Genomic DNA, 16,116 nt, shown 5'->3' with positions numbered 1-16,116 from the left:
TGTGTGTACATACTTTAATTCCCATTGCGCTTTATTTTGAGGTTCCCAATCTATTCCTGGTGCCAGAATATGATTCAGAATGAACTCCTGTCAAAACTATCTTTTACAACTGTCAGCAAACAAATCTAATATTCCAGAAAGCAATTTTAACGCAGTGCTTCTGACTGCGTTCTGCTGAAGAAAATGAATTTTCGGCTAAATCCTATCTCGACAAAATCCTCCGTTTAATCGCTTGGGAGCAGAGATGGAGGCTGGAAAATGCCAGGCGTCATTCAAATATTAAGTGCAGGAAAGGTGTGTACAGAATCACAAGGCAAAGAAAGGCACCCAGAATTATAGACACACACACACCCGGAAAAAATTCAATTCGGTCCAAAAAGCGTCTGAAAAACATCTACTGTTTTCGCCGGCAATGCTGTGTGAATTTTGTTTTTATATTGTCGCAATATATATTGCCCCTTGATTGATAATAGAAGAAAGCATACCCTCCAGCATTTCTCTGATTAAAATAAAGACATCCTATTCCATAATAATAATAATTTTATTATTGCAACCTTTAGAAGACATCTGAAAGCAGCCCTGTATAGGGAAGTTTTTTAATGTTTAATGTTTTATTATGTTTTTATATATGTTGGAAGCCACCCAGAGTGGCTGGGGCAACCCAATCAGATGAACGGAGTATAAATATTACTTATTCTTATTCTTATTCTTCTTATTATTATTATATATGACACCCCTAGGGATATGGGTGGCGCTGTGGGTTAAAGCCTCAGTGCCTAGGACTTGCCGATCGAAAGGTTGGCGGTTCGAATCCCCACGGCGGGGTGCGCTCCTGTTGCTCGGTCCCAGCGCCTGCCAACCTAGCAGTTCGAAAGCACCCCTGGGTGCAAGTAGATAAATAGGGACCGCTTACTAGCGGGAAGGTAAACGGCGTTTCCGTGTGCGGCTCTGGCTCGCCAGAGCAGCGATGTCACGCTGGCCACGTGACCCGGAAGTGTCTGCGGACAGCGCTGGCCCTTGGCCTCTTTGAGTGAGATGGGCGCACAACCCTAAAGTCTGTCAAGACTGGCCCGTACGGGCAGGGGTACCTTTACCTTTTTTATGACACCCCTATTTTCATTGGAGAAATGTTGGATGGTATGATTGCAGTGGGTTGGACTATGAAGGCAGAGCATAGTCAGCACACAATGCTGGACTAGATGAGTCTTTGGCATGATCCTGCAGACCTTTCTTATGTGCTTATGAAATGTACCCACATAAAAAGCACATTATTATTATTATTATTATTATTATTATTATTATTATTATTATTATTATTCTTACTCCGCCTTTTTCCCTGACAGGGACTCAGTAACAGGGACTCAAAGTCTACAGATAAGAACTGCCAAAAGCATAGGGGAGGATTAAAAACAATGATAGAATTAAAACCAGTGCTCTTTTTCTTTAAAAATAATAATAAATGTTTAGGGGGTACTCATATTTTGACTCAAGAAAATCACCATTTTACAGTTCAAATCGGGGAAAATAAATACAGTAAATGGACAAAAGTACAAAGATTTACAAAACGTTTCGGGGTCTGTGTCCCCCTGTGTCCCCCCCCCCAGTGATTAGGTCTATCTATTTATTTATCTGCCTGCCTGCCTGCCTAGCTATCTAGTTGAGATTCCTAGATAACCCTCAGGGTCCCTTCCAGCTCTATGTTTCTTTGAGTCTATATACCATACCAATAAACACCATAAAAACCTCGTGGCACTAGCCCTTCCCTTAAAAGCAGCCTCTTCCCAAAAGCCTGTTGGAACAACAAGGGGGAAGACAGCTGTCAGAGCTGGCTCCTGGTCCCAGCTCACAAAGGACCAACGCTAGCCGGTAGTAAAGTATCAAAGTCTTTATTGAAGAATAGTTTCCATTCCAAGCCTCAGCGCCCCAGCTCTACGTCTGGAGTCTAGACCGGCGAAGCTCCGTCTGAGTCTCCGCCCCCTGTACACCAGTTTAAGACTCTAATCTTACTCCACCTCTCCCTTCTCTCCTTTCTCCTCTGGGTCCTGCTGCCCCCCGGGGTCTCCTCCCTCCTGGACTCCTCTGACGCAGACGTTGACCCTCCTGACTCCTCCCGCTCTCTTCGGCGGGCTTTAGGACTTGGCTCCCTACCCGGGCTGCCAACTGTGCCGCCTTCCTGTACATTTGAACTTGGCGCGCGCGCGCGTTTAACCTTCCTCTTTACCGTTTCCTCGCTCCCTGACGGAGGCGTGGTCAATCCTGCCTCATGTTCTCCCGCTGGTAGCGCGCCGCCTGATCCCGATGCCTGGGACTCCTCCCCCCTACTTCCCTCTGGTGTGGACGCTGGTCCAGATTTCCAGCTGCTGCTCTCTGAGTCCCCTTTGGCCCCTTCTCCCTGAAGTGCCCCCCTGGGTACTCCCCTTGCCCTGACCATGGGAGCCCCTTTTTGTGAATCCTCTGATTCACTGGACAGACTCAGAGACCTCGGATCGCTGTCATCGCTGACATTTCCTTCGGACTCCTCCCCTTCGCTCTCCATTTCCTCCCTCTCCTGTGCCTCTGCTCCTGAACCCCTGACAACAGCCTAGCTTCTCTAGGGAGGGAGTTCCAAAGTCTGGGAGCCACCACCAAGAAGACCCTCTCCCATGTTCCTATAAAATTCTATTATTATTTTTTATTCTTAATTGATTTTAGAATGAATTGATTTTAGAATGTATTTCAATTAATTGATTGTGATTTTATGGAAACTGTGTTACTTTTACTGTTGTTAGTCGCTCTGAGCCCGGCTTTGGCTGGGAGGGTGGGATATAAATTAAACTTATTATTATTATTATTATTATTATTATTATTATTATTATTATATTAAAAAGAATGCCTGTGAGGGTGGCAGAACCAAGAGAAGTGCCTCCCACTACGATCTCAAAACCCAGGCAGCTTTGTATGAGGGGTTGCCGTCTTTCAAATAGCTTGGACCTAAGCCGCCTTAGGCGACTTCGCTTTGGAAATTGTTGTTGTTGTTTAGTCGTTTAGTCGTGTCCGACTATTTGTAACCCCATGGACCAGAGCACGCCAGACACTCCTGTCTTCCACTGCCTCCCGCAGTTTGGTCAAACTCATGCGGTAGCTTCAAGAACACTATCCAACCATCTCGTCCTCTGCCGTTCCCTTCTCCTTGTGCCCTCCATCTTTCCCAACATCAGGGTCTTTTCCAGGGAGTCTTCTCTTCTCATGAGGTGGCCAAAGTCTTGGAGCCTCAGCTTCAGGATCTGTCCTTCCAGTGAGCACTCAGGGCTGATTTCCTTGAGAATGGGTAGGTTTGATCTTCTTGCAGTCCATGGGACTCTCAAGAGTCTCCTCCAGCACCAGAATTCAAAAGCATCCATTCTTCGGCGATCAGCCTTCGTTATGGTCCAGCTCTCACTTCCATACATCACTACAGGGAAAATGGCACTTGTCAACTCCCTCCCTACCCCTCAGTTGGAGCTGGGAGGAAGGGCAAAAATAAAGGTCTGTTAATAAGCTCAGTAGCAATATCTGTTTGGCCCCTGCTCAGCTGTTCATGAGCTGAAATTCTTCCCTCCCCGAGACTCCAAGACCCTGGACCTGGGGGTCCCTTCCAACTCTACAATTCTATGGTTCTATGATTCTTGACATGCCGCATCATGTTTGCAACTGTGACCACTTCTGCGTTAGCAACTTCTGTGCCGTTCTGCAATCGTTCAAGCCTGAATTCCGGTTCCTGTGGGTGATCTGATATTCCCAACAGGAGGAGGCCGGCAAGGGAATTGGCAATCAATTTAGCTGAAAGGCTCTTGATGCTATTAGTTTGCTTTCAGAGAAATCAGTCAGGGGGAAACTTCAATATATCAGCGAGCAGAAGAAAACAATAACCTCCCACCCCCTTGCCTTCATTATCCAAATGACCGCAATTATTCAGTACAGCTTGTTCAAAGGCAAAGCAGATCAGTGTTTGAAAGGAAGATTCTCAGTTTTATTTTTGAAAAGAATAATGATGGCACAACTCTGATGGGAGCAGGAGAGTCTGTTCTGATTTATGGTGAGTGCACTAAACAGAACTTTAAGTTTCTCTTTCTTTCTCCTGTAAAAAGATCTTAAAGGGTCTGTTCTATTTTTTATGATAATTTTTTATTCATTTTCACAGAATTTAACAAATTCAGTTCAGTTTCCATACAAAATCCCCTTAGCATTTGACTTCCCAGCCTTAGTTCCATGATGTTTCTCTTCAAATCCTTTAATCTACTGCCTAAAATGCAGTACAGTTATACCTCGGGTTACAGATGCTTCAGGTTGCGTTTTCTCGGGTTACGGACCCGCCGAAACCCGGAAGTATCAGAACGGGTTACTTCCGGGTTTCGCCAGCCGCACATGCGCAGAAGCGCCAAATTGTGCTTTGCGCATGAGCAGAAGCGCCAAATCGCAACCTGCGCATGCGCAGACACGGCACTGCGGGTTGCGAACATGCCTCCCGCACAAATCACGTTTGCAACCGAAGCATTCACTATACTTATTTCTGTAACATCGGCCCCACATTACATTCCTTTATCATCTCAATCCCTCTGCCTATGCTTCCAGTCTTGCTTGAAATTTCATTTGAATATAGAATTTTCTCAAATAATCCAAAAAAGGGTATCCAGTCTTCCACAAACAGTTCATCTTTTGGGTCTCTTATATTTGCCTCTTATTTAAAGGTAAAGGGACCCCTAACCATTAGGTCCAGTCGTGGCCGACTCTGGGGTTGCGGTGCTCATCTCGCTTTATTGGCCAAGGGAGCCGGCGTACAGCTTCTGGTTCATGTGGCCAGCATGACTAAGCCGCTTCTGGCGAACCAGAGCAGCACATGGAAACGTCGTTTACCTTCCTGCCGGAGCGGTACCTATTTATCTACTTGCACTTTGACGTGCTTTCGAACTGCTAGGTTGGCAGGAGCAGGGACTAAGCAATGGGAACTCACCCCGTCGCGGGGATTCGAACCGCCGATCTTCTGATCGACAAGTCCTAGGCTCTGTGGTTTAACCCACAGCACCACCCGCGTCCCTTATTTGTCCATCTCCAAATAGTCCAATATCTTTAAAACCTACTCCTCTTTTGTTGGAACATCTTCCTCTTTCCATTCTAGACCTCTCCTCTCTGCTTCAGTTTTGCCGTGACGTTTGCAGACCACTTAGTTTAAAAGAGGCATTGTGGCTATTCTGGGGTTGAGAGGACCTTGTTCTGAGAGGAATTCTGGGGAAAAGAAGGGGCAGCCACTAGCCAATCAGAGCAAAATGCTCAGCTCCTTGGCGCTGGTCCGTTTGTGTGGAACTCCCACGCCACTGATAGACACTTCCCTCCCACAGATTCACTCTGAACCTTCAATAATTTGGAAGTAGAGTGGACCCTCCAGACAGGAACTTAATTCTTTCCTGGGGTCCGTAAAGGTAAAGGGACCCCTGACCATTGGTCCAGTCGTGACCGACTCTGGGGTTGCAGCGTTTATCTTGCTTTACTGACCGAGGCAGCCGGCGTACAGCTTCCGGCTCATGTGGCCAGCATGACTAAGCCGCTTCTGACGAACCAGAGCAGCGCACGGAAACACCATTTAACTTCCCGCCGGAGTGGTACCTATTTATCTACTTGCACTTTGACGTGCTTTTGAACTGCTAGGTTGGCAGGAGCAGGGACCCAGCAACGGGAGCTCACCCCGTCGCGGGGATTCAAACCGCCGACCTTCTGATCGGCAAGTCATAGGCTCTGTGGTTTAACCCACAGTGCCCCACCCGCGTCCCCCAGGGGTCCGTATGTACCCCAAAAAGTCCTCATCTAGAGGTGCCGCTTCTGCACACATGTGCAGCATGATAGAGCGCTTCTGCGTACACGCACGGTGCCCAAGCACTTCTGCGCATGCGCACTCGGCAAAACACAGAAGAATACACTTCCAGGTTTGCCGCACTCACAACCCGAAAGTTATGTTACCTGAAGGTAACGTAACTCAAGGGTCCACTGTATAGAGGTACCTTGGTTCCCGAACGGCTTAGTTGTCGAACAAATTGGCTCCCAGATGCAGCAAACCCGGAAATAAGTGTTCCGGTTTGCAAAGGTTTTTCGGAAGCCGAACATCCGGCGTTGCTTCCCTGGCTTCCGATTGAGCGCAGGAAGCTCTTGCAGCCAATCGGAAGCCGCACCTTTGTTTTTGAACGGTTTCAGGAGTCGAATGGACTCCCAGAACAGATTTAGTTTGAGAACCAAGGCACCACTGTACACCTGGTTGGTTGGTTGTTGAATGACAGGACAGCGTTGTATCGTTTTTTTCCTGTTTTCCTTAGAATCCTTTTATTTATTGCAACAGGAATATCTATTTCAATAGCATTGACCTAACCTGGGGAGAAAACAGTAAAGACCTGGTGAAGAGAGCACAGCAGAGGTTATATTTTCCGTGAATTCTCTGGAAAAATAATCTCTCAAAGGACCTGTTGATGGCATTTTACCATTGTACTGTTGAGAGTGTATTAACTTATGGTCTCTGTGTGTGGTTTGGGAGCTGCAAGGTCAGGGGAAAAACAATGCTGTCCAGGGTTGTAAAGACTGTGGAGAGAATAATTGGGTGCACTCTTCCCACCTTGGATCAAATCTATGCTTCCAGGTGCCACAAGAAAGCTGCAGAGATAGTGCAGGATAGTGCGCACCCCGGAAATGATCTCTTTCAGCTTCTGCCTTCTGGAAGAAGGTACAGGGTTATAAAGGCCAGCACTAGCCGCCTGAGAAACAGTTTCTATCCAAATGCGATTTTGGTTTTAAACACAGTGCAAGGTAGTCTCTAAGGGCATATATTGTATTCAATTATAGGGTATCAGAGTTTCTAGGGGGTTAACCAGGCTGGGATAGCAGGCTTGTTGGTTTTTGAATGTCTGATGTAGATTTTTTCAGTTTTGTTGTTCTATATGGGACAATGACAATAAAGAGTATCGTATCGTATCGTATCGTATCGTATCGTATCATATGTTCAGCCTCATCTACATTAGCTTCCAAACAAAAAGCCCAGATATTATTCTCCACTTTCAGTTTAATAATAGAAGTGTGCAGGAATCTCAACTAGATCGTACATGGCTGGTGGACAACCTCTTAAATGCATCCAAGGATATTAATAATAATAATAATAATAATAATAATAATAATAATAATAATAATTTATTTATACCCCACCCTTCCCGGTTCAAAAAACCGGGCTCAAGACGGCTAACAACAAAATTAAAACACTTAATTGATGCAACAAAAAAACAGCATAAAATACAGTATAAAACATGAATAACAATAATTCAAAAATCAATTTAGGGGGGAAATCCATCCAATAAACATTAGATTTATTGGATTTAGCTGGCTAAATTAGTCCTATTTGAACCAGGGAGGAGACCAGGGGAGAATTAGCTGCGGGATCCCAGAGCGGGTAATCTTCATAAAAAGGGGAGGGGGAGGGAAGGAAGGGGAATAAAAGATCAGGCTAAGTTCAAATTGAAAGCCAGGCGGAATAGCTCTGTCTTACAGGTCCTGCGGAAGGAAGTTAAATCCTGCAGGGCCCTGATCTCATGGGACAGAGCATTCCACCAGGTCGGAGCCATCACTGAGAAGGCCCTGTCCCTGATGGATATACGCGAACAGGGGAAGAGGGTTAATCCTTCCTTCCCCCAGCTGCACCCCCCCAAAAAACCAAAAAGATTTAGAAAAGCCTACCTATTGGCTGGAACAGAAGACTCTTGTCAAGCCTAATTGCTGAGCTGGTGAGGGGTAGAGAAGAAGAGACTGTGGGCCATATCTGGTCTGCAGGCTGGCAGTTCCCCACCCCTGAGTTGAATTATTTGGGGAGGCCTTTGCCTTGAAAAGTAGCATATGGATATTCTACATAACTTAATAAATTGCTGCCTTACCTGCCTGAACAGGTGGGGGAGATTTCCCCCATTTAATACTACTACAAATAATAATAATGGCTGGGAAGCGGGTGGCGCTGTGGTCTAAACCACTGAGCCTCTTGGGCTTGCTGATCAGAAGGTCAGTGGTTCGAATCCCCACGACAGAGTGAGCTCCCGTTGCTCTGTCCTTGCTCCTGCCAACCTAGCAGTTCGAAAGCACACCAGTGCAAGTAGATAAATAGGTACCGCTGTGGCGGGAAGGTAAACGGCGTTTACATGCACTCTGGTTTCTGTCAAGGTGTCCTGTTGCACCAGAAGCGGTTTAGTCCTGCTGGCCACATGAGCTGTCTGCGGACAAACGCTGGCTCCCTTGGCCTGAAAGCGAAATGAGCACCGCAACCCCATAGTCGCCTTGGACTGGACGTAACCATCCAGGGGTCCTTTACGTTTTATTACTACTACTAATAATAATGTCATTGTTGTTGAAAACCAATTCCAAGCCTTTGCCTTGGAATTAACTTGATCCCCTCCCCCTCTTTCCTTTTTCCTTTCTCCTTCTGTGATGGGACTCCTTTTTGGGGACTTCCCTGGCTTTTTTCTGGCCCACGTAGGACCAGTCTGGATAGTTGGCCTTGGTGAAGACTTGACGTTTTCATCCCCTAAAAACTTTTTGATTTGAGTTTCTACTGAAATGAGGCTGCATTTTAATGTTGTATTTTAGTCTTGTTTTTAAGCTGTATTTTAATCAATTGATTTTTTTACCCTGGTGTTAGCTGCCCTGAGCCCGGTCATGTCTGGGGAGGGCGGGGTATAAATAAAATTTATTATGATGATGATTAATCTGATTTCGTTTCTGGTTCTTCCTGTCAGGAAATGTTTACCGAGAATGCATGGGGAACGGGACCTGGGCCTCCAAGGCCAACTACTCCCAGTGTGAACCGATTCTGGTTGAAGAGGTCTGTATCTCTCTGAGCTTTCTGCATTCTTGTTGCATGAAGTTTGTCAGTTTTTGAAAAACCCTGGCAAGCTCCCTGTCTTCTCCAACCCAAAGACTTGGGTTCCTCCTTTGCAACGCCTCAGGGGTGATTTCATACCTTGGGAACATTGGTGGTCTCCACTCTGAAGCCATCTGTAGGCATCGCTATGCTTCTCCTGTAATGACCACTCCTGCTCACAGTATGGAAGACACTGGCATCTTTCCCTCATTGTGGCCATAGCTCAGTGGTAGAGCATCTGTTCTGTACCCAGAAAGTCCCAGGTTCAATCCCCAGGTAGGGCTGGGAAGGTGTCATTATTTGCCCTAATGAACCACCCTTCTTGGGTGATGTTTATGGTGGCTTCCCCTACCTCGAGCCCTCCAGATGTTCTGGTCTAGTGGACAGTAGCAAGAGTACAATTTCAACCAGCTTCCTTCAGGGGTTACCCTGATTTTCTAACACAGATTTTCTCCCCACCCCTTATCACAAATAAAAATTGTCCAGACTAATAAATAAGAACTATTACTACTGATATTATTATTATTATTATTATTATTATTATTATTGATTCAAAAGCTTTACTCACAAAACTTGTTCCAAAAACAGACACTAATAATAATAATAATAATAATAATAATAATAATAATAATAATATTTTTTATTTATACCCCGCCCATCTGGCTGGGTTTCCCCAGCCACTCTGGGCGGCTTCCAACAAAAATACTAAAATACAATAACCTGTTAAACATTAAAAGCTTCCCTAAACAGGGCTGCCTTCAGATGTCTTCTAAAAGTTTGGTAGTTATTTTTCTCTTTGACATCTGGTGGGAGGGTGTTCCACAGGGCAGGTGCCACCACCGAGAAGGCCCTCTGCCTGGTTCCCTGTAACTTGGCTTCTCACAGTGAGGGAACCGCCAGAAGGCCCTCAGCGCTGGACCTCAGTGTCTGGGCAGAACGATGGAGGTGGAGACGCTGCTTCAGGTATACTGGACCGAGGCCGTTTAGGGCTTTAAAGGTCAGCACCAACACAAAGCAATCAATGATACATCCAGATAGTTGTATAAATCATACACTTGTCAAAGCATCAGTTCAGCTTCTTAAAAACATAACATAGATATGATCAGGGCTAAAAACAAATCTCTGTCTCTTTCCTAGCCTGCATGCCAGCCTAAGACTTTGTTCTCCTGAAGAGAGACCATTATCGCATCCTTTGTTCTCTGTGGTTTTCAGAGACAGCTCCCTTCAAGACGGAGATTTGTGACTGAATAACCACTCATATGATCTAAAGTTAAACACCACATAAGAGAGCAGAGCAGAGGTACACCCTAAGCGGATTAGCACCCCATTAGATACTCAGAGAGCTCTCTAATTTAGCTCAGTGGAAATTTCCAACGTCAAACCCTTAGCAAGACGCATGCAGAGCATATACAGAGTTATTTCCATTTCAGTGTACAATTAAACAGTTATACTTAACACCCTTCGCACAACTCTTTGCGTCAGAAAAACAAACATGGGGGAGCTATGCCCAAACATCTTCCTGTCACAGGGCTAGTCACATCTGATCAGTTTATGTTCAGTACTTTCTGTCATGGGAGCACTGAAGGCTCTCTCCAGCAGTCAGGAGCAAAAACATTCCCAGAAGTCCCCCTCGGTGTTTGAAAGGCATTAAGATATTTGCCTGGTAGTTCCTCATTGGTTTGCCAAAGTGCTTTATAAATATCAAAGCAGAGGAATATTCCCAAATGGCTGCTCAGATCTCAAATGAGAAAGAGAGGCAGGGAGGGGGGGCTGGGTTTATGGCCAAATATTTCCAGTTTTGATTAAAGCTCCGATTTAGCCCACTTCCAATGACCTTTTTCCTGCCGTTTGCTAATATTCATTTTTTAATCTCTGTGGATGGAATATATTATTTTCTACGCTGACCAGATGCAACCAGCCCTTTTCCAAATGCTAAAAGAGCAGGGGGGGGGGTTCTACCACTTTCCTCTCAAACTGGGTTGAATACATAGGAGCCGACTCCTAGGGGCCAAGGTCCCTTCAGTCCCCCCCAATAAAATATTTGTGGGCCTCCTCCAAAATTAATGGGCATTGCTATTCAAATGCCGTGTGCATGCCTCATCTTGTTGTGGGGCATGGCTCACCTATCGCCCCCCCCCCCAAATATTTTATTCAAGTTGGCGCCCCTGGATGAATATTAACCGTTGAAGTCTCTGGTGAGCCAGACTAGGGCCACAATTCACACCGTACACTATGATACTACAGTGGTACCTCGGGTTACGTACTTAATTCATTCCGGAGGTCCGTACTTAACCTGAAACTGTTCTTAACCTGAAGCACCACTTTAGCTAATGGGGCCTCCTGCTGCTGCTGCACCGCTGGAGCATGATTTCTGTTCTCATCCTGAAGCAAAGTTCTTAACATGAAGCACTATTTCTGAAGCGTATGTAACCTGAAGCGTATGTAACCTGAGGTACCACTGTACTTTAAACCATCATGGCTTCCCTCCCCCAAAGGATCCTGGGAACTGTAGTTTGCTAAGGAAGGGTGTGGATAGTTGTTTGGAGATCCCTATTCCCCTCGCAGAGCTATAGTTTCCCACAAGCTCCCTGTGAAGAGGGATTGACAACTCTCAGCAACCCTTGGATTTTGGATTTTGGATTTGATATCCCGCTTTATCACTACCCGAAGGAGTCTCAAAGTGGCTAACAATCTCCTTTCCCTTCCTCCCCCACAACAACACTCTGTGAGGTGAGTGAGGCTGAGAGGCTTTAGAGAAGTGTGACTGGCCCAAGGTCACCCAGCAGCTGCATGTGGAGGAGCAGGGAATCGAACCAGGTTCACCAGATTGCGAGTCCACCACTCTTAACCACTACACCACACTGGCTCTCAAACTACAGCTCCTAGGACACTTTGGGGCACCAGTGGTCAAGGATGATGGAAGCTGGAGTCCAGAAACAGCTGGAGACCCGAGTTTAAGAAACACTGGTATAAGGCAATGCAATCTTTCAGTTGGCCAAGCTGCTTGCCTAATAGTATAGTGGGTTACCACTTTCTTAACTGATTCGTCTTATCTTAACGTGAAGGTGAAGGACCTCTGACCTTCGAGACCTTCAGCAGTAAACAACAACTCGTATCATCTCAGGCCATTGGTCATACTGGCTGGGACTTCTTCTTTCTTTGGCGATCACTCATAGCCGAGTAAGATTGTCTTCCATAAAGATGGTATTAACAATGAGTCCGTAAGTGACTGTGGAGGCCAGTTCTGGATCCACACGTCCTTCCACAGTGGAGATGTAGGTTACCAGGTGGGAGCTGATCATGGTGAGAGTTTGCCAAACGTACCTTCCTCTTGGCATGTTTCTTCCTTTCGTCCTGAGTTTGAGTGTCTTCAAAGCCCATGACCCCTTTGGTAAAGGCTGTTCTCCAACTGGAGCACTCGCAGGCCAGTGATTCCCAGTTGTTGGTGTTTATACTACATTTTTTAAGATTTGCCTTGAGAAAGTCTTAAAACCTCTTTTGTTGACCACCAGCATTACGCTTTCCATTTTTAAGTTCAGAATAGAGTAGTTGCTTTGGAAGATGGTAACCAGGCATCCGCACAACATGACCAGTCCAACGAAGTTGGTGTTGAATAATCATTGCTTCAACACTGGTGAGCTTTGCTTTTTCCACTGCTATTAGTTTGCCTGTCTTCCCAAGTGAGTCCAGCAATCTTTTAAGGGCCATAGGATGGGCCATCCTGCCTTGATTCAGGTCCATAGATTCAGGCTGCTTTGCTCATGAGACCTCTCTTTCTGTTTTCTCACCCCCAGACGAAGCCTGCTCTCTATTACCAGGTTGCCATGATCATAAACTACCTGGGGCACTGCATTTCTGTAGGCGCGCTCATCATTGCCTTCCTGCTCTTCCTGTGCTTGAGGTGAGTAATCAGCCCTGGCTGTGCAGCTTGCAGACATGTTAGCAAACTCCCTTAAAGGTAAAGGGACCCCTGACCATTAGGTCCAGTCGTGGCCGACTGGGGTTGCAGCGCTCATCTCGCTCTATAGGCTGAGGGAGCTGGCTTCCTGGTCATGTGGCCAGCATGACTAACCCGCTTCTGGCAAACCAGAGCAGCACTCGGAAATGCCATTTACCTTCCCGCTGGAGTGGTACCTATTTATTTACTTGCATTTTCATGTGCTTTAAAGGTAAAGGGAACCTTGACCATTAGGTCCAGTCGTGGCCAACTCTGGGGTTGCGGCGCTCATCTCGCTTTGTTGGCCGAGGGAGCCGGCGTACAGCTTCCGGGTCATGTGGCCAGCATGACTAAGCTGCTTCTGGCGAACCAGAGCAGCACACGGAGACACCGTTTACCTTCCCACTGGAGTGGTACCTATTTATTTACTTGCACTTTCATGTGCTTTCGAATTGCTAGGTTGGCAGGAGCAGGAACCCAACAACGGGAGCTCACCCCATCGCGGGGATTCGAACAGCTGACCTTCTGATCGGCAAGACCTAGGCTCTGTGGTTTAACCCACAACGCCACCCGTGTCCCTTACAAACTCCCTTAGCAAACTTTTTTCAACTGCAGGCAGTCTCTGCAGCTACTATGGGGAAGAAAGAAAGAAAAGCGGCTATATATTCTGCAACTCTACAACCCCACTGCACAAGCCTAGAGATTAGTATTAAGTAGAAAAAATCCTTCAGAAAGTATCCCCTTTAGCTAACAGAAGACCATGCAAAATCCATTCCCAGTCATTGTCTTGCCCTCAGTTGCCTTGAAGGACTTTCAGGTCTGGTGAATGACAGGAGTTAAGGATGGGGGTGGGGAATGTTATTCTGTTCCTGAACCTATTGAATTCTCACTTTCTGCAACAATGCACAGCCATTCTCCAAAAATTTGCACTTTTCTGAATTTTGCAATGCAGTACCTCTTCAGCCAGGACTTTGGCTTGTGGATTTCTTCTAGCCCTTTTAAATGTGTTTGCGGGAGGGGGAGGTCTATTGGTTTGTGGGTTTTGTTCTTGTTTTCATTACGCATTTTGTGTTTTTATATTGTATTTTATGTTGTGAACCACCCTGAGATCTACTGATGAAGGCTGGTATTCAAATTTAATATAATAATAATAATAATAATAATAATAATAAATACTCCAGTCAGGTAATGTGTACAAAATGCATTTAAGGGGGCAGAATGTGCATTAATAGGAATTGATAAAATCCTTTTGCAAATGCATATTATTAGGGGAAATCCCTTTGCAAAATGGGCACATCAGTCAATATCGCAAACAAAAATGTACACGTTCAGAGAAATTTGTACGAAAACGCTGGTGCGTTTTCATGAGGAACTTAAATATCGCAAACTCATGTGGAAATGTGAAGCAATGAACTAAAGGCTAGAAAAATGAGAAACCAAGAGAACCCAATTTCACTCAGCCCTGTCCTCTGGCTTCCTGTGAGAAGAACTGGAGTGGGGGGAGGCGATGAGTGCTGAACAACTTCATTCCTCTTTCTCTCCTGAGTCGCTTTGTCTGCTGATCTGCAGGGCAACAATAGCAGCTGCTCTGCCAACTGCTGATGGAGTGGAAAGAGAAGAGTAAATGCCACTGCAAAAAAAGCAGGCTGTAAAGTGGGAGGGCACCTCCTGCAGAGAAGCTGTTTCTCAGTGATCCTTCATGCGGCGTAATATCCCTGGGGCGGGATACGAACCGCCAGGGTGCTGCTGTCCTTGCAGAAAACATGACTCTTTTACACACACAGGGACAGCAGCCAGGTTAGGACCTCGTTCTGCCCAGGTGGCTGACGGATGCCCTTTCATTCATCATCCTGCCAAGCCAAAGCAGGAACAACCAGCCAATTCAGCAGCAAAGCTTTCAGGCTAAGCAGGGCGAGAAACGGCTGTGTGTTTCTTTCTGGAAGAAAGATAAAATCATCTGGCAGGTGTGGGGAACCTCAGGCTCAGCAGCCCAATGCAACCTTCCCTCTGTCTGCCCCCCAGGCCACACCCCCTGCTCAGGCCACACCCCTTCTTCTGAGGCCACACCCTTCACCAGCGCTGCTCCACAGCTGCCTTGGATGTGCTTTGGCCTGGCCAGATTGTGTCCTTGAACTATGGCAAACTCTTTTGCTTGGAAGGCTGGAGATAGTTGGGGGTGCTTTTGCCCCTGACTTCTCAGTACAGTCATACCTCATGTTACGTTTGCTTCAGGTTGAGCGTTTTCAGGTTGCGTCCCGTGGTGACGCGGAAGTACCAGAAAGGGTTACTTCCGGGTTTCGCCGCTCACGCATACGCAGACACGCAAAATGACATCACGCGCATGCACAGAAGCGGCAAATCGTGACACGCGCACGCGCAGACAAGGGTTGCATTCTGCTCATGTTGCAAACGGGCCTCTGGAACAGATCCCGTTCACAACCAGAGGTACCACTGTAGCTGCTTAATGTCCACCGGGCTGCCAACATTCACAGGTTGCAGGTGGCCTCCCCAAAGGATTCCCCCTAAGGACGGAAAAAGTTTCCCCACCATGTCAACAAGAGGCTACTTTGCAAGATGGCACATCAACATTCCAGCATGAAGGCTGCCAGGGTATGGCACACACCGATTACACATTGTGAGGAGCTTCTGAGGGGCTTGGGGACACTGTGGTTTTAAGGAAAGCAAGGCTCCACACCGTCTGATATACATTTTGGAAGCAGGTGGCGCTCTTGGGCTTGCTGATCAGAAGGTCAGTGGTTCAAATCCACACAACGGAGTGAGCTCCCGTTCCTCTATCCCAGCTCCTGCCAACCTAGCAGTTTGAAAGGACACCAGTGCAAGTAGATAAATAGGCACCACTGCAGCGGGAAAGTAAACGGTATTTCCATGCACTCTGGCACTCCTCTCGGCATCCCGTTGCACCAGAAGCTGTTTAGTTCTGCTGGCCACATGACCCAGAAAGCTGTTTGTGACAAACGCTGGCTCCCTTTGCCTGAAAACAAGATGAGTGTCACACCTCATAGTCACCTTTGACTGGACTTAACTATCCATGGGTCCTTTACTTTTACCTTTTTTTACCTTTATACATTCTGAAAAACATGGCAAACGAGGAGGGGGGATGGAGGAGGGAGGAAGAAAAAAGCAAACCCAGGCATCGTTTCTTAGTTGCACAGTTCTTGCAAGTGGCCTTTCTGGCACAGAGAGGCAAAGCAAACTCCCAGCCGCTGCTTCTTTTCCATGACAATAGATGGAGTTGTTCTTCCCCTTGCCATGATGCTGTTCCTTT

The 16,116-nt window shown here is 46.5% G+C and overlaps 1 protein-coding gene across 5 annotated transcripts in view; it reads left to right on the top strand.

Moving 5' to 3' along the window:
* The window catches only part of CRHR2 (corticotropin releasing hormone receptor 2), a 191,606-nt gene that overhangs the window by 116,023 nt on the left and 59,467 nt on the right, over window positions 1–16,116 (top strand). For 3 of the 5 annotated variants that reach the window (XM_083406667.1, XM_083406669.1, XM_083406668.1), the window contains 2 exons: window positions 8,769–8,854; window positions 12,688–12,794. In XM_083406667.1, the coding sequence (XP_083262793.1) occupies window positions 8,769–8,854; window positions 12,688–12,794 (193 nt within the window). The remainder of the gene's footprint in view (window positions 1–8,768; window positions 8,855–12,687; window positions 12,795–16,116) is intronic. The other 2 variants (XM_083406670.1, XM_083406671.1) reach the window with 1 other exon arrangement.

Source organism: Podarcis tiliguerta, assembly GCF_965153285.1.
Source record: "Podarcis tiliguerta genome assembly, chromosome: 12".
NCBI classification, from domain to species: Eukaryota; Metazoa; Chordata; class Lepidosauria; order Squamata; family Lacertidae; genus Podarcis; species Podarcis tiliguerta.
Note: the sequence above shows the minus strand (reverse complement) of the source record. Positions and strands in the feature narration are given on the sequence as shown.